The sequence below is a fragment of the Microtus pennsylvanicus genome, chromosome 11 (assembly GCF_037038515.1).
Source record: "Microtus pennsylvanicus isolate mMicPen1 chromosome 11, mMicPen1.hap1, whole genome shotgun sequence".
In the NCBI taxonomy this organism is placed as follows: Eukaryota; Metazoa; Chordata; class Mammalia; order Rodentia; family Cricetidae; genus Microtus; species Microtus pennsylvanicus.
This window is the reverse complement of record NC_134589.1, coordinates 26,940,174-26,967,685: the sequence shown is the minus strand read 5'-3', so window position 1 is coordinate 26,967,685 and position 27,512 is coordinate 26,940,174. Positions and strand designations below refer to the sequence as shown.

The window sequence follows — 27,512 nt, the reverse complement described above, 5'->3', positions numbered from 1 at the left end:
CTAAAAATAGTCTTTAATTACAGAGGGACCCTGGATGGGGGATGGCGGCTACTCTCCGGCTCCTCCTGGGCACTGCCACAGCCTGTCCAGGATACAGTTCAGGCCCAGGGAAGGACTCCACCCTTGCCCTCTGGCCCCTGGCCCACAGGGGCCTCCCAGTGGGACAGGGAATGAGGGGTGAGGGTAGGGTGAGCAGGGAGCCCAGACTGACTGCAGGGCTGTGGCAGCCAAGCCTCCTTGGTTCCCATATGTACATACTGGACAGCTCCGGGCAGGGTGCTTCAGGGGATACTGCCCTCACCTGGCCACCTTCCTCTTGCACTATCCTGATGCCTGCCTCCTCCAGGAAGCCTCATAGACATCTTCCCCTAGCTCAGCTGTCAAACCAGCAGGGAGATCTAAGCACAATTGCCAGCACCAGCTGCAGAGACAGACAGGGCCAGGAGAAACGCTGGAGGACACCCAGGTTTCTGAATCCGCACCGCAACAGCTAGTACAGGATGGTCACAGCCCATCTCAAGGCAGAGTTTTTTAAGTTTTAATAATTGATTTATTTTTATTCTACTGCACTGGTGTTTTGCCTGCATGCATGTCTGTGTGAGGGTGTCAGATCTTGGAGTTATAGACAGTTGTGAGCTGCCATGGGGTGTTGGGTATCGAACCCGGTTTCTCTGGAAGAGCAACCAGTGCTCTTAAACACTGAGCCATCTCTCCAATCCCTTGAGGCAGATTTGAAGAAAACCCAACAGTCAGAGGAAAGGTGCTGGCAGAGACTTGTGTATGAGAGAGAGTGGCCTGATCTGGGGACCCCCTGACACTCAGAAATCCCCAGCATTTTGGAACCCACAAAGCTTAAATTTAAGTCCCTTCCACGACACAGGTACTGCCCCATAATCATCTCTGTGCGTTTTGGTTCTTTAGTAAATACCTGAGAAGGATAAGCTGTGGGGAATAAGCACTCTGACCCCTTGTCAGGAGTCATCTGAAGGAGTCAGCATAGTCCTTCGCCTGGGAGCGGGGAGCTCATGTCTTCCGCGGTGACCTGACTAGATGTCTGAAGCTTCAAAGAGGCACTGGGCAGGGTGGGGGTGTGCTGAGGGGTTAAGAAAAGTGTGTACTCGTGGCCAGCCTGATCTGCAGAGCGAGTTCCCAGGATACACAGAGAAAGTCTGTCTCAAAAAACAAAAAACAAAACAAACACACAAAAAAAGGTATGTACTGCAACTTGATATACCGTGGCTGGGTGATATCCATGGGAGACACGCCCTTTTCTGAAGAAAAACAGAGGATATGAGGGGCTGGGAGGAGAAGAGGGAGTGGAAACGTTGTTTGGGGTGTAAAAACAAAACAAATAAAAAGAATGTCACGTATAGCCAGCGGTGGTGGCACACGCCTTTAATCGCAGCACTCTAGAGGCAGAGGCAGGCGGATCGCTGAGTGCAAGGCCAGCCTGGTCTACAGAGCCAATTAGAGGACAGCCAAAGCTCCACAGAAAAATCTAATCTTGGGGGCGGGCTTGGGGGTGGGGCAGTATAGAGTGTTCTCCTGGGGTCAGGTGCTCAAGTGCCAACAATGAGAGAGCACACCATGATGTGCTGGTGCCATCTGGTGGTCACAAATGGTAATAACAGTCACCTAGACAGAGTGAGGGATCTGTGAAGTAGAAGCCCAGAAAAGCAGAAAGGAACCAGGTAAGGGAGACAATCCTAGAACCTGAAGGTTCAGCGAAAGGGCAGATGCTGCAGAGGACAACAATCCATGCCATGTTGCTGTGAGCCAGGTAAACTGGAGCAATAGACCATGAATATTTTCCTATGGCATGTCAGGGAAACCCAGAGGCCACAAGAGGCCCACAGCGTGCAGGTGCAGGCACATCCAGGCGAAATAATATTGCTCCGTGGTGACCGTCAGTCCAAGGTTGGGCTTCATGTATTTTCAGTAGCCCTAACCTCTTCAGGAGCCCTGGTCATCTTCCAGTCCTCAGAAGGTTGACTGTGGACACTTCTGTGGATATGTGAAATCAAAGGTTCACCTGCAGCAAGAGCCCAGTACACAACAACGTGTCATGCTGGGGTACCCACGACATGCACCTGGGTGGTGTGAGTGTCTTGGGGGAGCCCTCACTTCATTCCGTTCCCTGCTTCCTCACGGGGTGGGAGGTGGAAGGTGAAGTTGTTTACCACTTCTCCTCCGGGCAGTGGAGATGAGCTCAGACTGGCCCTGTGCCTTCCACGGGCAGGGCCAGGCCTGAGTCATGGGGGTCAGATGACTGCTGAGGCTAAATGGGTCCTGTCCTGCAGCCCCCGGGAGCCACTGCATTCCCCGCCCTTCCAAAGTAGTCAGGCACCTCTGGGTCAGAGAGAGAAAGAGAGGGTGGAGATGATACAAGGTTCCGGCCACCACTGGCTCCTCCTCTGGTCAGAAGACATCAGGGAAGTCCATACTGCTCCATCCTTCTCCAGCCAGGCTCGCTCCCCTGCATGCCCTTCTTAGGACTGTTCTTAGCCCCCAGGGACAGCCTAGCTTAAGCCAATGCCCTTCTAGGATGCCACAAACTCCTGCAGTCACATGCCCCGTACTTCTGACAAACTTCCGGGTATGCAACTTCTCCTTGGGCCTTGGTCCGCTATACTGTAAACCAGGGAAGGCTTCAAGCCCTCCGGTAGATACATCCCAAATTGATCTCTGCCCTTGACCTCCAGCTTCTCCTTCTCTGGGGGATCACAGCAGAGGAAATCTGAGAAAAGTCATTAGCTCTGCTCCCAGGCAGATACAGGGGCCTCAGGGATCTCTGCTTCTCAGAGACCCAAGTCCTGGCTTACTTGGGACAGGCTGACTAACAAGGTCAGCCTCAGACACTTACCAAGGTCATCTTCTCAACGTGTTTTGTCCTTCAAAGTCTTTCCCGGCATCATGGAGCATTTGGTTTCCATTAAAAACCATCCTTCTGCCGGGCAGTGGTGGCACACGCCTTTAATCCCAGCACTCGGGAGGCAGAGGCAGGCGGATCTCTGTGAGTTCGAGGCCAGCCTGGTCTACAAGAGCTAGTTCCAGGACAGGAACCAAAAGCTACGGAGAAACCCTGTCTCGAAAATAAAAAAAAAAAAAAAACCATCCTTCTGGGGCTGGAGAGATAGCTCAGTGGTGAAGACACTGTTGCTCTTCCAGAGAGGACCCAAGTTCAATTCCCATCTCCCACAGAAATCCACATGCCTCAGGTTCCTGAGTACTGGGATTAACACTCAGCTCTGAAAATAAGTTCTTTTTTTTTTCTAAATTTATTTATTTTTATGTGCAATACACACATAAGGGTGTATTGCCCTTATGTGTGTCTGTGTGAGGGTGTTGGATCCCCTGGAACTAGAGTTACAGACAGTTGTGAGCTGTCATGTGGGTGCTAGGATTGAACCCATGCTCTCCACAAGAGCGCCCAGCGCTATTACCCACTGAGCCATCTCTCCAGCCCCTGAAAATAAATTCTTAAAGTGGTGTGGTGGTGCATGCCTTTGATCCCAGCACTCTAGAGGCAGAGGCAGATGGATGTCTATGAGTTCGAGGCCAGCCTGGTCTACAGAGTAAGTTCCAGGACAGCCAGGCCTACGTATGGAGACTCTACCTCAAAAAAAATAAATTAAAAATAAATTCTTATTGGATATAAAGACTTCTCACTTTTTGCTGCTCTGTAAAAGCTGCAGATTTTGTGGTATCCCCTTCCCTAAGGCCCAAAATCACAGGGTCCACTCCCCTATTGGCCTAGAACATGTACCCAGTGGTGTCTGTGGCCTTCCGTCTGCCTGTTTGGAAATATGTGGGCTTCACTGTTCCACAGCAGGGCTTTTGGCTTAGGGTAAGCATGGAGCCCTTCCTTGTCTCCCCTCATATGTCCCCTCCTTCCCACCATGCAACCCACAGGGTTTGCACATGTCCAAACACAGAGGTAGCTCCAGTCCAGGGCTTGCCACTAGACTCACAGGCAAGGCCACCCTTCCCACCCCTAGGCATGGCTGTCCTTTTCCGTGCAGAGTGCCCCAAAGGTCCTCTGACCCTGAAGCTCCAGGATACTACAATACAGAAACAGCAAAACTGAATATGTCATAAAACTGATAGCTGAAGACTTGGGAGACTAGGCCCAGGGTACCCATCCGTGCCCTCTGCTCCCCAGCCCCAAGCTGGCACCAACTGCTTCCCACCACACACTTGGCAATACCCACTTCCTCTTGGCCTCCCCCGAGTTTTGCTTTTCCCCCATACTCCACCCCCGTCAGCCTCCTGCTTCAAGCCCTGACAATGCCCCTGCACCCCCATCCGCTCCTCTGATCTTCTACCCTGGCAGCCCCTCTACCCAGCTTGGCACAGCATCCTTCACCCTGCTGCCTGCCAAGACTGAGCATCACCCGCTCTCCATGCCCAGGCACTGGGGCTTGGCTGTAGCCTCCCCAAATCTTCAAGCCTCAACACTGTTCTTACCCATCAGCCCCTAGGTGCTGGAGACTCAGTGACTCCTGCAGAATTCAGCATGGTCATCCCCTGCCCCTGGGTTAACTACCCCTCCAGCTGCACTGGCTAGTGAGGTCACAGAAACAAATCATCCCCTCCCCTCCCATTCCTGCTCATTGTTGGGGATTGAACCCACAGCCTCAGGCATGCCAGGCAAGCACTCCGCTCCAGCCATGCTTGAAGTTCTCCTCCGTGGTTCTCAGACTTCCACTGCAGCCTTCTTTTCCAGAATTTACTCATTGCATAAGGCACAGCAAAGTGTGCAAAACCAAAATCCCACTTCAGTTTAAAACACCCAGAACGTGGGCCGGTAAAATGACTCTGCTTGTTGCCAACTGTGATGTCCTGAGTTCAGTCTCTGGGACCCATATGATGGAGGGCGAGAACCAACTCCTGTAGTTGTCCTCCGACCACACACGCTGTGACGTGGACACGCCTCCGTCCCATGAACACGCATACAAATAATGAATGTAAAAATTAGAAGAAAATATAAGCCAACCCCTTTCCGAGAAAAATGAGGCGAGCCTGTGTCCCAGTCAGGTCAGAGGACAGCTTCAGGGGTCAGCTCTCGTCTTGCACCCTGACAGGACATGCTAGGCTACCTGCCCTTGAACTTCTCTAGTAATTCTCCAGCTCCGACTCCCATCTCATGAGGGACTGCAGATTCATGCCACCCCTTCTGGCTTGTGTGCGGGTTCTTGGTATTTGCACTCAGGTCCTCAAACTGAGCCACTCCCCAAGCCCTTCGGGGGATTTCTTGGTGCTCCCTAACAGCCTCGTGTACTGGCCTCACTTCACCCCACACCTTGCTCCCCTGGACAATCACGGGCATTTCAAACTGTCAAACTGTCCAGAATAGCACTCAAGCCTCCTATTGCCCTGAGACATTTACTTTCAGCATCCCAGCACCTCCCATTTCCTTTCCTCCAGACCTCAAACCCAGGACACCCACTGCTGTCACTGAGCTCAGCCCTCTCTTTTCTGGCTCAGGACTGACCTCACCCAGCCCCACCCCAGGTCATCCCTGGGCTATTCCAGTGACCCGTCTCCACCCCACCTCGTATGCACACACATGCTCTAGACAGAATCCACTACACCTGCTGAAGAGCCATGCATGGCCTAGGTGGACCGGAAGCCCCAGATCCTTGTTTGTGAACTTTTGTTTTTAAGAGAGGTTCAGTTGGGCATAGTAGGCCATGCCTATTATCCTAGCACTAGACAGAGAGAAACAGAAAGACTGAGTTCAAGACCAGCCTGGTCTACAGAAGTGAGACTGTCTCAAAAATCAACAGGAATCTGGAGAGATAGATGCCCTAGCAGTTAAGAGCATTGGTTGCTCTTCCAAAGGACAACAGCTGGATTCCCGGCAGTCACATGGTGGTTCACAATCTGATGCCTGTTCCGGCTTCCATGTGCGCCAAGCATACAAGTGCTGCACAGACATATACATAGGCAAAACACCTATATGGGAAAAATAAAATTAAAAAAAAATAAGAAAAGAAATTTTGTGCTGGGCAGTGGTGGCTCATGCCTTTAATCCCAGTACTCGGGAGGCAGAGGCAGGCCAGTGAGTTTTAGGCCAGTCTGTTCTACAGAGCAAGTTCCAGGACAGGAACCAAAGCTACACAGAGAAATCCTATCTAAAAAAACAGAAACAAAAAAAAGAAAGAAAAGAAATTTTGAGGTCTCTAAGGGCTGAGCGGAAATGGGATATGAACTGAAACTTGGCTGTCTGCATTTGCAGGGTCAGAACTTCAGGAACAGGGATCAGGCCCACTAGGAGAGGCAGAGCCTAGGTCCCAGCCCCAAGCCTAGCAGGCCCAGGAAACCGAGAGCATCCTGACTTTCATTTCCACAGCCACTTCTGTCCTGGCCCTACGTGCTCATACAACAGGCCAGATACGGCTTGGGATTCTCTCCCAACCCCCAGCTCTCCCCATCTATCCCAAGTTCACCTCAGACCATAGAAGGGTTGGGCAGACCCAGGAAGGGCCTAGGAGGACATGGGAGCCCCCTCAGCTCCAGCTGCCTGCCCCCACTTGTGGTGGCTTAGGTGTCCGGGTAGGGGTCTTGCAAGGACAGCCCCAGGTCCCCTTGAGTCCTGCTCCCACTCCAGGGCACTGTTTCCATTCCAGAGTCTTTTTAGTCGAGGGCAACAGGCTGTTCTGCAGACGGTGGGAGCTGGAGGCTCCACTCGGTAGACCAGGGACAATGCATTATAGACATTTTCAGTTCGTAGTTCACTCTCCTCCAGCACTCAGACAGGCCTCCAGGAAAGGGCGGATTTTAAACAGAGCTGCTCTCTCCTCACTAATGGGGTCAGAGGAGAGGGTTTCAGACTTGCAGCCACCGGGAGAGATGAGCACTATGGAGAGATGAGGTTCCACGGTTCCCCTTGAGGCAAGGGGCAGTGCTAGAACCCAGAACTCCTGACACCTGGCTCCACCAGCCTCCCTGGGCCCACCCTTTAAGATCTAGGGTGCCAACTTCACCCAGGGATGATGGCAGGCACCTAGTCACCATCCTTAAGAAACAACGGGATGGTGAAACATTCGGGAATGCCCCGGTGACTTTCCTTAATCTGGGCTTTCCCAGGGAATGCAGATGGATGTTGTCGTTTAATTGCATTATTAACAGCGGTAATTGCTGCCATTTATTATATGCTGACAGCGAGCGAAACATGCTCCACAGTTCTTGTGTTATCTCTGCAGCCGCATAACCTTGTCGTGTTCTCTCTCTCTCTCTCTCTCTCTCTCTCTCTCTCTCTCTCTCTCTCTCTGCCACAGGAACGGAAGTTCAAAACAGGTGAGTATCTTATCTAAGGTCACCACCCATGGTTAGGTGACCAGGCCATAATTTGAACCTTAGCCCGCTACTCTTGACTCCCCCACCCCAGTGTTCCATATTCCTGATGGTGTCTCACTTTAGAGGGATGCACATGAGGAGGCCTTGCAGAGGTGAGAGAAATAGAAAGGCGCCAAGAGAAGGCCCCAGGCTCCTGCAACCCTGAGCCTGTGTCTTTGACGGTGAAGGAAGGGCTGGTGAAAGGGGTGGAGAACAGGGGTCCCCTTGTGATCATTCTCAAAATTCTGATCTCGGGGCTGGAGAGACGCTGATTGTTCTTCCAAAGGATCCTGGCTCCATTTCCAGAATTCACACTGTGGCTCACAGCGCCCTCCACAGGCAGGGAACACATGTAGTACAGAGACACATGGAGATAAAACACCCATACACATAAAACAAAAGGTTGAAAGAACTAAAAACAAAATAACAACAACAAAACTCTGATCTGCTAGCAGGAGACTTGGCAACACATGAGGCACTTTCTAGAACCTTTCAGAGATAGGGGGAGGAGGAGGTGGAGGCTGACAGTCTAACAGAACTACAGATGCCAAGAGCAGGAGAGATTTAGGTTAAATTCCCCAAGTGTGGGCAAATATCTGCCCACCCCAATTCTGGGCTCAAGGGCCAGGCATCTGCTCCATCTCCCAGTGTGGAGATGTTCTGGCCGGTGTGCCTGCTCGTCTGCGGATGCCCTGATATGTCAAGTGAATCCATCGTCAACGAAGGGGAGCAGTAAGGTAACAGAGTGAGGGAGAGAGGTGGGTCCAAGCTGTTGCAATGGAGGGGTACAAGCACAGGGTTTATATTTGATGCTCCCCAGGTCTGGACTCCGAGATGACGTGAGCCACTTTCCTCCCCGCCAACGGAGGAAACCCCTTGTCTCTCTATGTAAAGGACAGGTCATTAGAGGCCAGCACGCAGCTCTTGACTCGCCTGCACTTTAGGAGAGGCCGTGAGTCGGTCGGAAGCGTCCACGCGGAGGCGCTAGAAGGGCGTAGGAAGGACGGAAGCAGGGTCCGGTGACGTCCCCAGATAGTTCCCAAACAGCACGCCTTCTCCGCAGCCGAGACCACTCACCCGAGTCCCCAACCCCTCCATCCTCCATTCCGATTCCTTGGTCCAGGAGGTGAACGTTATAATTGAATGCAGATACAGGTTCGAATCCCGACTCTGCCACCCATGGCGCCTGGCCTCCTGGAGCCAGCCTGTGCAACGGGCCCGCGACCCCCCCCCCCCTCTGGCCGAGTAGGCGCTTGGAGGCGTCGGCTTCCTGCCCGCAGCTCGCCCGCGGGATCTAGTGTTTCCCTTTTCTTCTTCTTTTTTTTTTTTCCTCCCTCCTCGCTTGCATCTTTTTCTTCTCGGCTCCGCAATCCTGGCCAAACCGCAGCCTTTAGCAATCCTTCGCGCCCACCCGGCGCCCAGAGAGCCTCACCGCTGCCGCGATCCGCCCCGCGGCCACAGCGCCGCCCGGGACCGGGCCGCCCACACGCGGTTGTTCTGGTCCTGAACTTGCCCGCCTCGGTCGGTGATTGCTGCTGCCGAACTCAACCGATAGGGGGCGCTGGCCAGCTCGCCCGGTCCTGGGCGCTGCCTAGCTCGGCCGGTGGAGGGCGCTGCCCGCCCGAGCATGCGGACCTCTGTGGGTGGCAGGGAGTCCCAACCTGCCGGGGCCCCGCCTACCCCAACCGGGTCCCGCCCACCCGGCGTTTTCCCAAGTCTCTGCCACACCCGCGTGCGTTTCTCCTCCGGTGGCCTTGTTCTGCTCCAGGCTTCGGCGCCCCAGCCCAGCCACCTCCCGGGACTCAACATTGCAGCGAAGGAGACTCATGGGCCACGGCCTCACCCGGGTGGCCGAGGACACCGGGCGGGGCTGCGAACCCGGTCGCCGGGCCTTCCAGCCCAGCCTGACCGCAAACCTAGAGCGACGCTGCAAATAGTCGCGGTTTCCAGCTGGTGCCCTGCCTCCCTCTCTGCCTTCCGGACCTTTGGGGTTTTCTCTCTCTTCTCTCCGCCCTCTCATCTGCCCGATGCCTCCCGCCTCGTCCACACAGTGCACCCACCACATCCTGCCCCAGGCATGGTGGTTCCTTCGCCAGCTAGGTGGGGAGCCTCAAGACCAGTGCTGAGGCCTGGGCTTCCTCTGTGCCTGCGAGCACTTTACCCACTCATTCATGAACTACTTGCCCCACCCTAGGAGGTTTGCAGACGGGGAAAGTGAGGCTCAGAAACTCGTCATGGGCTAAGGTCAATCTGTCTGTGCCTACAGTGGGAAGGCCACCTCCCACATCCAGAGACCTGTGCTGGGATTTCCAGGTCAACCTGCAAGCCCTAATGGCACTGGAATCCCGGGTTCTCCTTTAGATCAAGCCTGACCTGCCTGTTTCCACATCTGTAAAAGGAAGAGGGGGAAAGTGGTACCTGTGAGGAAGAATTTGTTAAGGAAGATGATGGAAAGGCCAAAACCAGAGGGTGGAGATATTGGGAGTCTTGCCCATGGGAATGCTGAGTAAAAGATAAGTGATGTGGTCAGGCACAGTGTCTTCATCATCTTCCCATCCAGTCTCAGTAATAGTAATAATAATAGTTAGCCAGGCATGGTGGCACATGCCTTATATCGCAGCACTCCGGAGGCAGAGGCAGGTAGATCTCTGATTTCAAGACCAGCCAGTCTACAGAGAGAGTTCGAGGACAGCCAGGGCTACACAGAGAAATTCTTATCTTAAGGAAAAGCAACAATAACAGTAGTTAACGGACATTAAATATTGACCATTCCACACTGCGCTGAGTGCTCCACATGCATTATCTCATTTATCTGCAGCCTAGTGTTACCCAGGAGGGTCCTAAGGTTTGGAGGGGTTACATAATAACCAGGGGTCACAAAGCTCTTCAACAAAGACACTACAAGTGGATCCCAGGTCTCTGACCACAGGCCCCTTGTTCTAGACTGAGAGATAACGGATGGATGATGGATGGATGGATGGATGGATGGATGGATGGATGGATGGATGGATAAGCAGAGCGAGGAGCTTAACAGAGAGGGACTGAGCATATTCAGAAGCTTGGAGCTTGTGGAAAGAAAAGTGACAGGGAGGCACACAGGGGCTACAAGCAGAGGGGACAGGCGCGGTGCAATGTTAGAAGGTCATTTTGGCAATAGTGAGAAACCAGAGGCTCATTAGCTGACATTTTGGTGTCAGAGGCCATTTTCTGGCAAATCTCAGTTCCCACTTGCAAGCAGTGACATCCTGGCATCATATGCTCTCTCTTTCCATTCCCAACAATAGAGATACGCCCCTGGGCCCCTGGGGCTTGTTCCTGACAAACTGTAATCTCCAGGCCCCATGTACTGTGCCATTGTGCACCTGTCGCAGGAGGGAACTCAGCCAACGGTAAGGCTGGTATTGCATCAGTTAAGCCTGGGGATCAAATGTTTGGGGGTGGCTATGGAGAGGTCTGGGATCTTGATGGTGTTGGCTCAATCAGCCAGGGAGAGAGCTGTTAGTGAAGTGGCCCAAAGATGGGATTAGTCACAGGAAGGAAGCAGAGGAGCTGGAAGTCCTGGTGAACAAGGGAGGATTTCCCACCCACACTGGAGTGGCCCAGTGGGGATTGCTGAAGGAGGAGGCATCAGGAGCTCCTGTACTCCCTGGACAGAGCAGCGCTGGCTCACCATGCTGCCCCTCGTTGCCCTGTTTCTCCTGATTGGGCAGTCAGTCTGCGCTACAACAGGGAACAGAGAAGATCTGACCCTCAGCAAGGAAGCAGAGTCCTGGATGACCGTGAACCTGAAGGTACCCAGGGTGGAGGGCTGGAAGATCCCTTCTGAGGCTGCCAGAATAGCTGAGTGTACCCCAAACCCTGAATGGTAGGCTAGTCAACTTCCCTGAGTGGGAAAAGTCAAGGCCACGAGCCCTGACCTGTCCAACATCAGAGACACATTCAGCTCAGACATGTGACAGCAATAATGTGTGCCGTGTGTACAGAAACATGTAGTTAACACCTGCTCTATTCCTCATACTGTCCTGACTGTATCATAGACAGTAACATGTTTCAACTTCATGGCTAGGCTACCATTGTTATTCCCATTTCACAGATGAGAAAACTGAGGTACAGAGGGCAAAGAGCTTGTCTAAGATGCACGGCTTCAAAAGCACTGATTCCACCTTAGCTAGGTGCTGATTCCACCTTAGCTAGGTGCTGACCGTATCTAAGCATCAGAGAATTTCTTTTCACGGCACCAACTGGAACAGGATCACTGGTTGGTGTCACACAAAGGAGCACTTTTGTCCCCTGACAAGCACTGGTGTTTGACTATGGTGGTGTCTACCAAACTGGTGAGCACTGCCACTGGAAAGAAATCTAAAAGTTAGAGCCCCAGCCTCCTCTGAGATCCAATACCGCCGACCTAGGTGAAGACCCTATCCTGGGAGCTCCCGATCCCTGACCAAGGAACCAGGAGGGTAACTGCGGCCTGTCTCCCCGCAGTCCCAGGATGGAAAGGACACTCAGCTGAGGTTGGCTTATGCTGCTGGGCCATGTGAGGTCCCTGGACACTAATGGAATTGGGGGTTAGAGATGTGGCTCAGGTAAAGGGCTTGTTTAGTATACATGAAACCGTGGGTTCAATCCTCTCGAGGCAGGAGGATCAGATAGTTCAGGGTCATTCTAGGCTCCATAGGGAGTTCAAGGGCAGCCTAGGGAGAAGAGGAAGCTTCAATAATGGGACCCCAGGAAAAAAGATGCAGAGAGAGCCCTGCTGGGGGGTCCTCTCTAGTTTGACTAGGGAAATGTGGACAGTGGGAAGAGGACAGCAGGCCTGGAGACCTGGGTTCAAGTCCAGCTTCTCCACTGACTCCTGCTACCCTCAACCTCAGTTTCCTTGCCTGCGAGATAGAGGGAGAGAGAAAATAAAATAACCCCTAGTTCATTCTGGAGCTGCCACTTTTTTTTTTTTTTGAGTCTACGACAGACAGGCAATGTATGGAAAGTCCTGTTGGATCATAGAGAACACTGGGCACAGCCACATAGGGGTGTCATCAGTTTCACACGGCATCGGCAGCTTTGGTTTTCACCTGTAGTCAATTAGCTCATCCTGCAGGGGTGACTCTTGTCCCCCCTCCTCTCTCCTGTAGTGCCTCTCTGCCTCCCAAGAAGAGGAGAGGCTAGGCTAGATGACCAGAAATCTCGACAGACTGACCGCGCATTGCTAAGTGTGACGACAAATGGGGTGACCTCATAGCTCCCAGTTCCGAGGGTGCCCTGCCTGCAGGCACCACGGGGCTTCCTGGGTAAAACAGAATGGGCCTCCCAATGCTTCCCCTCCCCTAGCAGAAACCTGGCGGATAGAAGGGTCTCTGCTCTGTTTATTTCACAAAAGCCCACTCTTTCCAGTCTGAGCTTGAAGTATGTCCTTTATTAAGGCAAAGTGGTTTTCGTGAGCTTTTCAAAGATGGGCCTAAATCTCCAAAGAGATTTTTCTCTGGTTTCTGGCTAGGCTGGGCGACTCCAGCTGGCGACAGCTGTCCCAGCCACTGACAGCTCAGGGAGGAGACAGATTGGGAGACTGAATTAGGCCAAGGCTTAGAAAACAATCTATCACGAAAACGGTGTGCAAGCCCCAAACAGCTCATGGGTCTTCCCTGACTCCCAACCGGATCCCTGGAGTCCTAAGATCTGCAGCAGCTCCGAGTCACTGAGCTGTCCCCAGCCCCCAGGTCCCAGCCTGTGGCCTGTCTTCAGCCTTGTTGGACGTGTTCAGAGATGGTCAGAGAAAAAGGTGCTCCCTCAAGAGATTCAAGGTCACAGAGGGAGTGGGGGGGAGGGGAAGAACTCAGGGCTACAGCTGCCGGGAAGGATATTTGCCAATTGGGCTAAACTAGGGGATTAAAATGTCTTTCTTCAGGGCAGTAGCTCCACCCAGACCCCATGGGGGACTCCTCCCAGGATGCCCGGCTCTGGGGAGGGTAAATCTGGGACAAAGCAGGAGAGAACAGCTATTAGCCCTGGTTGCCCTGCTATGGTAAGGGGCAGCCACTTCTGGTCCTTGTTGACATTTCTCAAGACTTTTGATCCTGCTTCAGCTTCTCCTGTCACCCTGATTAAGGTTACTAGAAACCTCAGTTTCCACACATAAGTAAAATGGATGGGGGGAAGTCACTTTTTTGTTTGTTTGAGTCAAGGTTTCTCTGTGTAGAAGCCCTGGCTGTCTTGCAAATTAGCTCTGTAGACCAGGCTGGCCTTCAACTCTCAGAGATCCCCCTGTCCCTGCCTACTGAGTGCTGGGATGAAGGGGGTGCATCACCCCCAGCTATGTGTTCTTTTGAGACAGTCTTACTATGTATCACTACGTATCCCTAGCTGACCTGGAACCACATGTGGATTCGTCTAACCTCTGGTTGGTAGCACTCCTGCTTCGGCCTTTATGTGTGTGTGGTGGTGTTTTGGCTGTGTGGCTCAGACTGACCTTGTACTCATAATACTCCTGCCTCAGCCACTCGAGTGTAGGGTTTCCATCACATGCCACCATGCCCAGCTCCTGTCTTAATGGTAGTTTATTTATATTAAAATTTTGACCGAGTGTTTGAGAGCCTACCCTTTGATCTAGACGGCTTTGGTTCTGGCTCTTCTCAGTTATTTTTGGACATATCATTTCACCTCTATGTACCTGGATGTCTTCATCTATAAAATGCTGACAGCAATAATATTGGGCTGTTTTCACGAGGTTTGGGTGAGAATTAGTGAGCTACCGAATGAAAGTGCTTAGGACAGTACCAAAAACATAGCAGGTGAAATTTTACATCATCCTTAATACAATGTTGGGGGTAAAATATGCAGAAGAGCCTGGTGTCGGGCTGTTGTTGAGCTGGTTATGGCCCTGTCTCCCCATCAGCGCCACACTCTAATGCTAACTCTTTGCTTCTCCAGGGACTCCCTGTTGCCAGCATTGAACTCCAGCTTCAGGAGTTGAAGAGAAGCAGAACTCGCCAGTTCTACGGTCTGATGGGGAAGCGGGTGGAAGGTGAGTGACAAAGGCAGAGGGCGTGGTGCTGAGTGCCTTCTGCAACACTAGGTAGAGGATGCCCATGGGATGGTGAGGTACACTGCCCCTACCAGTCATCATCCCCGCAGGATGCTTTGGGGGGTGCCAGTGGCAAGAGGTCCAGCACAGGAGCAGTGGGGCTGACGCTTTACACCCAGGTTCTGTACCTGGGTGATGGGGCGTGCTGGGAAATGAACAGCAGCATCTAGACGTGAGCTAGGCAGGTTTTCCAGCCGTTCAAGGGCAGTTATTGTGTCCCTGAGGGTACTGGGAGACAAGTCATCCTGGGCAAAGCTCAGCTTCTCTTGGTTTGCGGTCTTCAACACTGTTGTCCTGAGTAGTCACGCTCTGTGTTGGCATTTTGCTGTCCATTTGGAGACATCCATCAAAGTAGGAAATGTGGCCACTCCCCCCCCCCGCCCCAGACTGTTTTTCTGTGTAGCTTTGGCTGTCCTAGAATTTACTCTGTAGACCAGGCTGGTCTCAAACTCATAGAGATCTGTCTGCCTCTGCCTCTGCCTCCTGAGTGCTGGGATCAAAGGCGTGCACCACCAACATCTGGTGTACACTTTTGAGCAAGTTTCACACCAGAAAAATCTCAAGTTTGTATGATGTCACATGAGCCGAGATGTGTGTACTACAGGGTTCACTGCTAAGTAGTTCATAACAGCAAGGTTTTGCAAAACTTAAGACCACCAGTGGGGAAATGGTCAGAATATGACCATAAATAGGACACGGTGGCATATACCTGTAATCCCAGCATGCGGTGGGTAGACACAAGACGGGGTTAGAAGTTCAAGGTCATTTTTGGCTACATAGTCAGTTTGAGGCAGCTTAGACTACATGAGACCCTGTCTTAAAACACCAGGGTAGGGGGAGGATCAGGGAGATGGCTCAGTTAGTGAAGTGCCTGCCACACAAGCATGAGAGCCTGAATTTAGCACTCAACACCCACAGAGAATCTAGACAGCACACCTGTAATCCTAGCACTGGGGCGGTAAGCACAGGATGATATTTGGGACTTGCTGGCCAGCTAGTCAAACCAAATTGGTTCAGTGGGAGGCCCTGCCTCAAAAACCATAATGGACATTGAATCAGGAAGACAAAGTTTTGTGTGTTTTTTTTTTTGCCCTTGAGCACAGCGGAACCTCAACATGGCCAGGTCACTATAGCAACAACACCCCCATATGCCCAGTGACTAGGTTCTGATAGTACTTTTCCCAAGGATGCCTCCCAGCTGGTGTCAAATCCCAGTGATGTATGCAGGCTCTACTGCCTCCTGTGGGCACACTCCCACTGTCACACAGGGACAGTGGGAATGGCCAGCGTTCCCATGAAGAGCCCCTCACACCTCTCACCAAGCCGACAGGGAAGCAGTTCAGTCTTCAGTCCCTTTCTCCTTCCAGGAATACGTCCGATCCAGCCAAGGGAAGGAATGGGTGAGTGCTGCCCTGGTCTACCCTCAGCATGCTCCCTGGGGTGTGGCGGGGCACAGTGTTAGCCATTAGCCACCCTGGAATAAGCAGTGAAGCTCTGGCTGGGGGCATGCCTGGTTGGTACTGCTGTCCCATCGGGGGCTGCTGGGGCTTGACCAGAAGATGGATTTTCTGTGTGGGATATGCAGGCCTAGGGAGTGCCTGCAGAGGTAGGAGACTGGGCTAGAGCTTTAGAATGACCAGAGTTAAGAAAATGAATCAACCAGGAAGAGCTCAGAGATTCAACCCCTTGCCCTTGAGGATGTTAGAACTGCAAATCCAGGTTAAGCCCTTCCACAGAAAGGGGATCACAAGAGGGGTCAGGTGTGGTGGCTCACACCTGCAATCCCAGCACTTGGGAGGCCGAGGCAGAGGGATGACAAGGTATAGGCCAGCTTGGACTATAAAGCAAGAACCCCTCTCAAATGCAACGAAACAACACAGGTAACACCAACTTGTTCCCACAACTCCTGAATGCTGCGTGGATCAGGCACACCCGCTTTGTGCCCCCTTAGGGTCGTTACTGGTTTCAGCTGCCCCATCCTTAACAGCTGATGCGGGACTGCCCCTCCTGAGCAGGCCTGGGGCAGTCTCCACGGCCTGGGGATGGTGGACTCAGTGGCACACTGCACTGTGCAGTCCTGGTGCGTCACATGGCTGTTGTTTCCAGCCTGGAAACTCCCCACAGGAAGCCCCAGGGTTTCGGTCACTCCACACCCTTAATACTTAGCCTAGTCTCTATACATGGAAATATCGGTGAAAGGACGAGCAAGAGGAGGGATTCGATGAGTAAAGCCATGGATGGATGGATGGATGGAGGGATCCAGGGCATTTCTTTACCTGCCCTGAGTGAGGATGGCTGCCTTTGCAAAGCCCAGTTCTACCCTGCCTGTCCTTACCCCATGCCCTAGGCAACCTTCCTTTACTGCTCCCCCTTTCTCTACCTCTCACCAGGTTATCAACTGGGACAAATAATGCAGGACCTCCTTGGCGCGAGAGGCTTCTCCATAGAAGGTAGGAGAGAGCATCTGAAGGGTGACAAGGGCATCATGGGAAAACAGCCAGGCACTCTGCTGCCATTAGATAGGACAGGCTCCCATACTATTCTATCCAGCAGAAGGGTCCAGAGGAGGCAGGAGCTGAGGTTCAAGGGATGGGAGAGGCTCCTGCTGGTCTTCTGAGTATTTGTGTCTGCCATATCATGTGTGTGGTGAGAGGTCAACCTGCAAGAGTTGGTTTTCTTCTTTCATCATATACCAGAGACCCAACTCAGGTGGTCACACATGGTGACGGGTCCCTTTACAGGATGAGCCATTTTGCCAGCCCTGATAATCTTGGAGTTGTCTTTCCCAGCCCATGTCCTCTAGGTTCCGTGGAGCCACAGAATACGATGTTCTGCAGACATCTGCCTTTCCTGTCTGTAAAGTCCTAGTTGTTGATCCCTAGGCCAGGAATTTGGTCTTTTTTTTTTTTTTCAGGAATTTGGTCTTAAAGAGATTCTTAGTCAACAGCTATTATTAAGTGAGCAGTCCTATTGGGGGGGACGATAACCTAAGCAGCTAACATTCTGCCCCCCACCCCAAGCAAGAGCTGTACCCTCAAATGGTCCCTGAAGCCAGGCATGAAGATAAACAATTCAGGCTGGGGGAGGAGCAGAGCCAGTGAGCCATTGCAAAGCGGTGGATCCACAGTGATCAGATGCAGGTCACACGATGAACTCCATGCTGTTTCAGTGTTGTACCTGACTTCTGGCTCCTCCCTAGCTTTCCTGATAGAACACTGGCTATTGGGAAGGCCAGAATGAACTCTTTCCCCCTGAGATTTTTTTCAGGGGATGAGTCTTTCAGAGGGTCTTTGGAACTCGCTCCGGTATCAAGTTGAAATGAATGTTCTACATCATGGGGAGAGTTGGTTGCTTAGAGGCATCATTTTCCAGGGACAGAAAGTAATTTGTCCTTAGCCACAGTGAACTAGTAACAAAACCAGTTTTCCATGTCCCCAGCAAAATCTTTTGGGCTTTAGGATACCATTCCCCTTTCTGTGGAGGATGACCAAGGGCTGGCTGGAGATGTGGCAGATGAACCTGTAATTTCACTGCTCTAGGAGCCTGCAGACAGGAGACACACCACGAGAGTGCAGAGCCCGGAGCAGTGGCCAGGGAAGGCCTCCAGAGTCAAACAGGAAGACCAGACTCTCTCAATCACCAGCAACGTGTAGCACTCTCCCTGGACACGGAAGAGGATGACCAGGGTTTAGAGTGAGCCCCAAAGGATGCTTCCCAAATGATGCCATGCCCACCTCTCCCTGAACGTTACAGCTGAAGCGCCTCGGGCCAGCAGTCCAGTGTCTTCTGTCCTTAACTTGGGCATTCATGCCAGGCCCGCACTGAGCCCTGCATTTCTCCCAGGCCTCTTGGCACCAGGTAGCAATGGCACACAAAGCAGTGCTGCCTCACAGGCTGCAGTGGCCCAGCTCTCCCTTACACCCAGGCTCTCGTGTCTGTGTACTACAGGGTAAGATTCACACCCTGTAACTCATGCCCAACAGTGGGGCTCCATAAAAGTGAGCAGTGCAGAAGAACACAAATAAATTAATCCCACACTAACTCAGAAGGAAGTATAATAAGGGGTTCTTTATTTAAGGGGGACTCACAGATCACAGTCCTCTGCACACACGGGGAACAGGAACTGAATCCAGCATCCAGGCGAGAGGAGAGAGGTCAGGCGCACCTTTTTGGTACTCACGTCCACGCCCAACCTGCCACGGCCTCTCCAAGGCCACGGCTGAAGGAGGTTCCTCAGCACCTCCCCTTTTTGTCTAAATAAGAGTTCCAAACCCAATACAAAACTATACATAACAGGTATCAAATATAAAAATTAGAATTACAACCAAAATAAACAATATTAAGCAAGAAACATATGTTTTAGTAATTATTTTATCCTAAGGAGTCTTAAGTCTTGCATTAGAAATGGTTTGGCTAAGTCATTAGAGGAAGGTAACTACGTCTATCTAGTCTTCAACCTCATAGAAGACCTGAGAAGGGAAATAATATTACTTGAGTAAGCAGGAAGTGAAATGAAGCAGCTTCCAAAATGTGCAGTAAATGACAGAAACAACTGGCTACCTGGGCAATCACCCAAAATCTCATTTGCAACGTTGGAGCAACCAACTTTGGCTAAGGCCTAGAGTAACTGACAGACCATTTTCAGAGGCAGGAAAATTTCCAAAACCATCTTACCCTGTCTTGGTAAGGTTTGGCTTTTTTTCTTGTATTTTGCTTGTCTGGTCTGGACAACATGCATTTTGTCAGTGGTCGAGGCAAAGGCAGTTCCTTGCCCAAAGGCCAGTTTTGCTAAGAAGAAAACAAGCTCCAAATGGAGTGTCTTTGGTGCTCAATGTTCTCTCGGGAATAGATTGGTGCTGCCAGGAGCAATCATGTCTTATGCCAACAGAACCCTAAGTTACTTAAATGCCACATTCTACAGTTCTGGGATAATAGGTAGACTAGTGTGAGCTTACTCACAGAGCGGTAACAAGTAGCTTTCTTGGCCAGGTAGGGCAGAGGGCAGGATGTCAGAAGAGCAGAGCAAAATTACACAGCCCAGGTCCACCCTCAGGTGGGAAAAGAACTTGGGGCCAGGCTAAGAACTGCAACAGAACCAAGAGAGTTCCTGATGGGGTGGGCACTGCATGCATTTGGGTGTAAGAGGGAGTAGGGTCAGAGGCCTTCTCCTTGGATTCCTGATATTCCTGGCTTGATGATATGATTGAGTGGGTTTAAGGCATTTGTTGCCAAGACCAGCAACTTGAATTCAATCCTCAGGACCCACAAGGTGGGAGAGTAAACACTTCCAAGTGGTCCTTTGACTTCTACATGTGTGAGATAGCATACGTGTACCAACACACAGACACAAAATAAAGCTAAAAAAGATTAAAAACAAAAACGAAGTCACCCTCTCCAACTTAGTCCTCCTGATTGCAGTTTGGTCCCAGGTCATCAATCTTTTTGTATAAGGAGGCCCTTCAACTGCTTGGCTTCTTACAACAATTAGCTGTCCCCATTCGTATGCCAGGGTAGAGCTCAAGAAAAACAGAACAGCACCAACCTCAGAGTCCCAATCTAGTGGGGGAAACACTTTGCCTATGACAGAGGACCCTGAGATGTTTAATGACGTCAGAAGAAGATGTGGTATTTATCTGCAGTCTCAGCCCACAGGAGGCTGAGGCGTGAGCTCAAGAATTTAGCCTGAACAACATGCTGGGACTCTATCTGGGAAAGAAAATGTTGTCCAGTGAGTGACTCACTTATCTCAGTGAGTAGACCGCTTACTACCAAATCTGATGCAATCTCCAAGACCCACTCGGTGAAGAGAAGGAACTCTCAAAACATCCTCTGATCACTACATGTGATGTAGTAGTCACACGTGTGTGCACACAAAATAGTTAAATTTTTCTTTTTCTTTTCTTTTGGCTTTTTGAGACATAGTTTCTCTGTGCAACATTGGCTGTCCAGGAACTCACTTTGTAGACCAGGCTGACCTTAAACTCAGAGATCCGCCTGCTTCTGCCTCCCAAATGCTGGGATTAAAGGCTTGCGCCACCACACCCAATTAGTAAACTTAATTTTTAAAAAGTCCCTTAGAATGAAATCCAAGGGCAAACACTGGAAATAAGATTGGTAGGGGATGGAGCCAGCTCAGCCAGCACAGTACTTTCCATGTAAGCATGAAGACCGCAGTTTGATCCCCAGAATAATAAAATAATAATAATAGTAATAATAATAATATTAATAGCCAGATGATGGTGATGCATACTTTAATCCCAGTATTCGGGAGGCAGGCAGGATCTCTGTGAGCTCAAGGCCAGCCTGATCTACAGAGTGAGTTTCGGGACAACCGGAACTGTATAGTGAAACCCTGTCTCAAAAAACCAAAAATCAAATCACAAAAACAGGAAAAAGAAACAGAGCATGGTAGAGTGTTTGTTTTTGTTTTCAAGACAGGATTTCTCTGCATAGCTTTGGAGCCTGTTCTGGCACTCACTCTGTAGACCAAGCTGGCCTCAAACTCAGAGATCACCTGCCTCTGCCTCCCGAGTGCTGGATTAAAGGAATGTGCCACTGCCCAGCAGTAGTGTGTTTATAATCATGGTGCTGGGGACAGAGGACAGAGATAGGTGAGCTCTATGGAAATGAGAGATCTGGTCTCAAAAACACAAGTGTTTAGCACTTGAGAAACAATACCCTCTCATGCTGTGCATACACATGCAAGTAAGTACCTAAGTATACATAGGAACATATGTGATAGGGCTGAACTAGAAATATATTGGAATTACATGGGCAGGGTTAACAGCAAAGGAAGCTCATTCACTTACTGAACCACAAAAATATGTTCATCTTGTGTCCCTCATTCCAAGAGGAAATGGTTATCTTCCCGGGGGCACTTGTTCCCCTCCATGTGTGACGTCGAGTGGCAGCTAGGTACATTGAACAGGAAGGGAAGTTAAGCATTTGAATGCCTGGACGGTGACAGCAGAGGACACTGGAGAGGTGATCAAATTAATTAAGACTACCACTAAGGAAGTCTTCACTTTTTTTTTTCTCATTTTCTTTTTTCCTAAGACAGGGCAGCTAGGATGGGCTTTAATCTGCAATCCTCCTCCAGGTTCAGCCACCCCAGGCTAGGATTACAGCTCTGTACACCGTGCCCAGCCAGCCTGCTTTCACTAGACCTATAGTAAATCTGTTCTAAAACTTCCTGTTTACTGTTAAGACTCAAGCCAACTCCAAGCCTTTCTTTCTTCTCACACATGGAGAGAAATATCGAGTGGGGGACAGTATGGACTTCTTCCCTGGAGTCTGTCCTTACAGCAGAATTTTCCAGTAGATATACTTCATCTGCTCACTTCCCAATCCAAGCATCCCAGGTGCCTTGGAAGACTCGATGGCTTTTGGAAAGAGCTGAGATGTCCCCACTCTGAAAGCCCACTTCTGTGCATGTCACCCCAAGCTCCTGATCTCTACATACAACACTGTCTCCATTCGAGTAATTTCTAGTGAGTAGCCAAGCCAGTTGCTTTGTAAAGGTTTCTAATTGGGAACCATCATTTGGCTGCCTTGGTGTCCTCTTCTTCCCATTCCCACTGTTCAGTGGTGAGATAATGTTGGTGCTCTAAGTACTGAGCTCGTCTCTCAGTACGGTGGGATTTCTCAAAGTACAGGATCTAACGCCAGCTCAATGGCAGTACTGGTAAGTGCTTGGAGAGTATCTGGAAGGATTAACATCCCCTGCATCCAACAGGCCTGTCTCCAGGGAGCTACACAGTACAGGTAACAGAAATAGTGGTCATCCCAAGAAGAAAGTTATAGCTCTGAAAGGCATGTCTCAAGTGAGTGTGGTGCCACACACCTGAAATCCCAGCATTCCAAGCTGGAGGCAGGAGGATTAGGAATTCAAAGCCAGACTCTGAATTCCTGAGTTAGGTTGGGAGTGACATCTTCAACCCCACGTTTGAGTTTTTGGTGTTGTCAGCAGGAGCACCCCAGTTCTGTCTAGTCTCTCCACACACTGCAGGTCAACTTCTGCTTCTGGTCTACAATCACCAAACCATCATTCCAAAATCCCAAATCTGACACACACTCAAGGGAAGTGAACCACTCACAAGGCCCCCATGCACACAGGGATGAAGCAGCATCTAGCACACTCTAGACTGAGATAAGAGAACAAGTCTCCAACAACTTGTGGCAGAGTTAAGTCCAAGGTAAGCTGTTTCCAGAAACAACCCCTACTGGAACGTGACTTGTAGAGAATAGAGATGCTTATCACCCACAAGGAACACTTGCGAGGCGACACCATGGAGCCAAAGTGGTCAACAGTCCAGGTTATTTTCTCTATTCTAAGGCTCAAGTAAACAAAGCCAGGTGTCCCAACATGTACCTGAAGGCACACACTGAACAGGAGGGGAGGGGCAAACTGATGCTTCACCCAGGGGGGCATTTTCCTCACTGCTGAACCTTGTTTCTGGTTTAGTGACATTCATTGGCATTGCTTAAGATACCACAAAGGAAGTGAGCAATTTACACTGCCCCCCTCAGTCTGCAAGAGACGGTCATTTGCAAGCTTGTGGCCAAAAGTCCTGAGTAAAAGCAGCTGAGATCCCATTCCTAGCACATCACATCCTATTATTTAGCAAAGGTGTTCTCATCTTCTATTCTCAAGACACACACCCTGTGAGTCCAGCAGCCAGTGAACCAGTTCTTCCTCTATACTTCACCACTCACCAGAATCGGTTCTTTGCATTCAAGCCCATCCCGAGAACTAGTTCAGAGTCCTGAGTAAGAGTAGAGCAGCCAGAATGTTTCCTGCTAAACCATGAAGATTCTCAAATCAGGCTTCACTAACCCCATGTCTGGGAAGGGACTTGAAAGGTGATTTCCTGAACAGTAAATAAACGTGTGCATTTCTGCTACGTGTACACATGCACACACACACCCCTAATGTATTTATCAGCTTCCCAAAGGCCATAAACAAACAGAGGATTATGGCTCAGAGCTCTCCTGCTTGACCCTGCTGTAAGAACAGTCACTCTAACAAATCATTTGACTTGGCAATTGCTCTTCCTCTTAAGAGCAGGAAGGTCTAGGGCTACTCTGTAGCTTTGGAGCCTGTCCTGGCACTAGCTCTTGTAGACCAGGCTGGCCTCGAACTCAGAGATCCGCCTGCCTCTGCCTCCCGAGTGCTGGGAAAAAAGGTGTGTGCCACCACCGCCCGGCTAGGGCTACTCTTGTAAGGCAACCAAATGATCATTCCCAATGGTTTCTTGTTCCAGAAGCAATGGGTGCTGCAAGCAAACTATGCTCAATTTTTATCTGTAACTAGATCTAGACCAGTAGTTCCCAACTGTGGGTCATGACTCTTTTGGGGGTCAAATGGCCCTTCTACCAGGGTTGCATATTAGATATCCTGCATATCAGATATTGACATTACAATTCATAACAGTATCAAAATCAGTTATGAAGTAGCAACGAAAATAGTTTTATGGTTGGGGGGGGTCACAATATGAGGAACTGTATTAAAGGATTGCAACATTAGGAAAGTTGAGAACCACTGATCTAGACCAATCAGGCTGATGGACAACTACATTCCAGCATACCTAATCCCAGCCAAGCCCAAGTAGGAAGCACCACTATGCTCTACAAAGCATACACTATACTGCTAAAAATGTCTTTGCAGGACCCCATAATCCCAGGAGAAATGGGAAAATAGGCATCAGGTGACCAGACCTCATCACGGCATGCCTTTTGGAGGCAAGAGATAGATACAAGGCTCTCATTCAGTATCTGAAAGTTCTCAGCAAATTAATGAGTATCCTTTCAATGAAGCCTCTAGAAAAATGGCTGTTTCTTTTTTCTTTTTCTTGTGGTTTTTTAAGACAGGGTTTCTCTGTAGCTTTGGAGCCTGTCCTGGAACTAACTTTTGTAGACCAGGCTAGCCTCGAACTCACAGAGATCCGCCCGCCTCTGCCTCCACCACCCCGCAACATGGCTGTTTCTAATAACCTAGCAGCAGATACATAGAAAGAGAGGATGATTACACACTAGGGAACTAAAGCCGAAGAAGGCAATGGTAGAGGCAGTACAGATTCTCACCTGGAACAGAGCACAGTGAGCATTCTGGCTTCCTGGCTCCAGACTTCCTCCTGTACAACCAGTGTGAGCAAACAGCATGCAGTTAATGCAAGGGCCTGGGAAAATAGTGCTAAGCACACAGGATGCTGCCCCAAATAGTCATCTGCTGTGTCAGACCCAGAAACAACTAACTGTAGACTATTCTCCAGATTTCTTCTACAGGTTGGAAAGCCAAGTAGGTTGTAAATAGGTAGTGTCAAACTTTAGTGGTGATGACTAGTCTAGAGACAGGATCAGGACCACACAACCTTTCTCTCTTAGTACTCATTTCTCATGGTCCACATTAACAATCTTCAAACTGTGAAAGAACAAAATTTCCCTCTGCTGTGAATATGTTTATAACACAGAGACTTGAACAAACCTTTTCTAAGATGAATAGAAGAAGTTATTTTTCTCCACTGCATTTCCCAACTACAGCAGGGGGGCCTGCCAGTGAGCAAAACCACCCCAGCAAATACAGCTCCTCTTCCACCATACAGATGGCAGTGCCCAACCTCCCTATTCCTGACCAAGCAAACACAAGCAAAATGCAACTATTCCCAGAAGCACAGTCTGAATTGGGCAATGATTAGAGAGACATGGCTTACGTGGCTCACTGCTGGTAGACACACTTGGAGAGAAAGGAACACACTTGTTTCTCCCTCCTATAAGCATGTATGGTACCCCCCACCTACCTTAACTCCCCACTGGTTCCACCCCCCAAACCAGAGGCAGAAGAATTAGAGAATGTTATATAGCTAGTCACTGTTGTGCATAACTAGTTCCTGGAGCCAAAGGGAGGCAGACTCAATCTGTCCTACCAGTTAATGAGTTCAGAGTCAACACTTACTCTGTCAACACATGGGGAAAACAATCCAGTTACAAACCCCACTCCTAACCCTTCAAGGAACCATTAACCACGGATCAATCATACCATTGCCACACATAAACAAGCCTCAGATTACTCAGACATGAGCAGAGAACATGCTTTATTGAGTAGATAAAGAAGAGCACATTCTACCACATGTGGGGAAGGGTTCAGCATCTGTAAAAGGCCTTTATCCCTTAAGAAAAATCCCCAGTGAACAGCATTTGGATAAATGTTAACAGTGACACTGAAACTGGAGGGGAGCCGCCACTGAACATGCTTAAGATCAGCTCCCTCCAACCCACAGTGGATATTAGTAGTGTACAGAGATGACAAGAGAAAGGCACAAATGACCAGAGTTAGGATTGTGGTGAGGGTGCCACGTGAAGACAGCAGTGCTGCAGGAGACCAAGTTGGGAAGGGTGACATGTCAGACATCAAAAGCTGCCCCCAAGATAGCAGGTTATATAATGGGACAGAGAGAAATTAGAGGGAACATTTCTTCCTTCACTTAACACCACCAAAAATAGAAAACCAGAGAACAGGATGATGGTGGCAAGTTCTAAAAGGGCAATGAAATTCTTGGAGGGACAGAAGCACTTCAGCCTGTTGTAGGGGGAGGCACTGTTGAAGGGAAGCAAACCGTAGCGGTGTGGCCACTCTGTCTTGCTGAGTCATGGGCTGAGAAACAGAACTCATTTTCAACCACTTTCCACTTCTCCCAGGAAGCTCTGGACAAAATCAGTGCAACTTACGTGGAAGTATATCTGCCCTACACCAGACTGGCAAAGGCAGGTGGAAATATCTGCATGTGATTAATTAACTACCATGTGGCATGAAAGAAAACTGTTAAAATACTAGGCAACTGCCAACATAAAAGGGGGCAGGAAATAAAAAGAGGGGGTACTTTCTGCTGTGAAAAAAGAATTACCCATTTCCTTCCAGTAAGATACTGCCCCAGTGCCCGTGAGTGAACACAAAGAAAAATTTGGAATCACCGCCTCTTCCTCTTCACCCTGTCTCATTCAGATGGACCAGCTGCTGTGATCCCCTGGGAAACGTTTTAGGAATACCTAGCTCGGGCCAGTCTGATCCTGACCAAAGGCAAGTCATCTGACAAAAATGGAAAAATAAGTGACAGTGAGATGAAATCCAGGATGAATGGACCCCTCCCAGGAGACAGACATATACTCTAAGTGCTGCCTCTTCCCCGCCCCTTCACGAAGAATGTGTAAGGAATAACTGGAAAGGGCTCTTCGGTTGCAACCATGTTTGGAGGTCTGGTAACCAGGCAGGAAAAAGCACTAGCACAAAGTTCAGGACATAATAAACCTCACGGGGCTAATGAATATGAGGGAACCAGTGACTGGACAGGTACAGTACCATAACACAACTCCTGGGTCAGTGCTATGAGGATCTGTACTTGAGCCTAATACAGATCCGTCCAGGCAACCTCACTGAGGCCGAAACAACAGTTCCTCAGAACCAGTGTCTGCAGTGTACACGAAGGTCGGAGCCAGGACAGTCCTGAGGGGGTGGCCTTCCCAAAGGATACTGTACTTGCCAATCACAAGAGCAACAGAAATGACAGACAGATCCCTAGGGTACGGATTCCTACTGCTGGGGCTCGCTGGCTCAGAATGACAGGTCACTTTAAGTGCCCTTGGGAGGGGTCCATTTTAAGCAGCTTGGATCCATGGTTTTATTGGAGTTGGACCTTTTGGCCTCTTTGGCTATCCATTCATCTATCAGGTCCTATGAAGAAAAAAGGAGCAATTATCACATATATGGAACTAACACACTTTAAAAGATTCCAAATAGCCAGCAACAGATTCTCCCAGGTTCCAATAATCTATTAAAAGGTAAAACATGATATTATCTTTGGATTTGCAAACTGCTTTCCTCTCTAATCTATTTCTTCCTATTCTGCCTTCAATGAGAGCTGAAAACCATTCATTTATGCTTATTAGATGTCTAAGTAACTAAAAATGCAAAATGTGGATGAGCTGAGGTGGCATTTAACAAAATAATCCCAAACCACTTATGAGAATCTTAGAACTCACGAGAATGCTCATGGATGGGCAGAAATGTTATGCCACACAAAGCTGCTTAACTTGTCAGCCA

At 50.0% G+C, this 27,512-nt stretch overlaps 2 protein-coding genes across 3 annotated transcripts in view; one reads left to right on the top strand and one right to left on the bottom strand.

The window, feature by feature from the left end:
• The first annotated feature begins 10,958 nt into the window (after positions 1 to 10,958).
• Tac4 (tachykinin precursor 4) lies at positions 10,959 to 18,145 on the top strand. The gene is given in 6 exon segments (XM_075991021.1): positions 10,959 to 11,132; positions 14,266 to 14,359; positions 15,787 to 15,819; positions 16,810 to 16,869; positions 17,959 to 18,029; positions 18,031 to 18,145. Coding segments are annotated over 6 exon segments (420 nt in total). The 5' UTR covers positions 10,959 to 11,012; the 3' UTR covers positions 18,073 to 18,145.
• A 7,347-nt stretch (positions 18,146 to 25,492) lies between these two features.
• Positions 25,493 to 27,512, bottom strand: part of Kat7 (lysine acetyltransferase 7) — a 38,534-nt gene continuing 36,514 nt past the window's right edge. For both annotated transcript variants that reach the window (XM_075991020.1, XM_075991019.1), the window contains one exon: positions 25,493 to 27,143. In XM_075991020.1, coding sequence (XP_075847135.1) covers positions 27,042 to 27,143 — 102 coding nt within the window. In that variant the 3' untranslated portion in view covers positions 25,493 to 27,041. The remainder of the gene's footprint in view (positions 27,144 to 27,512) is intronic.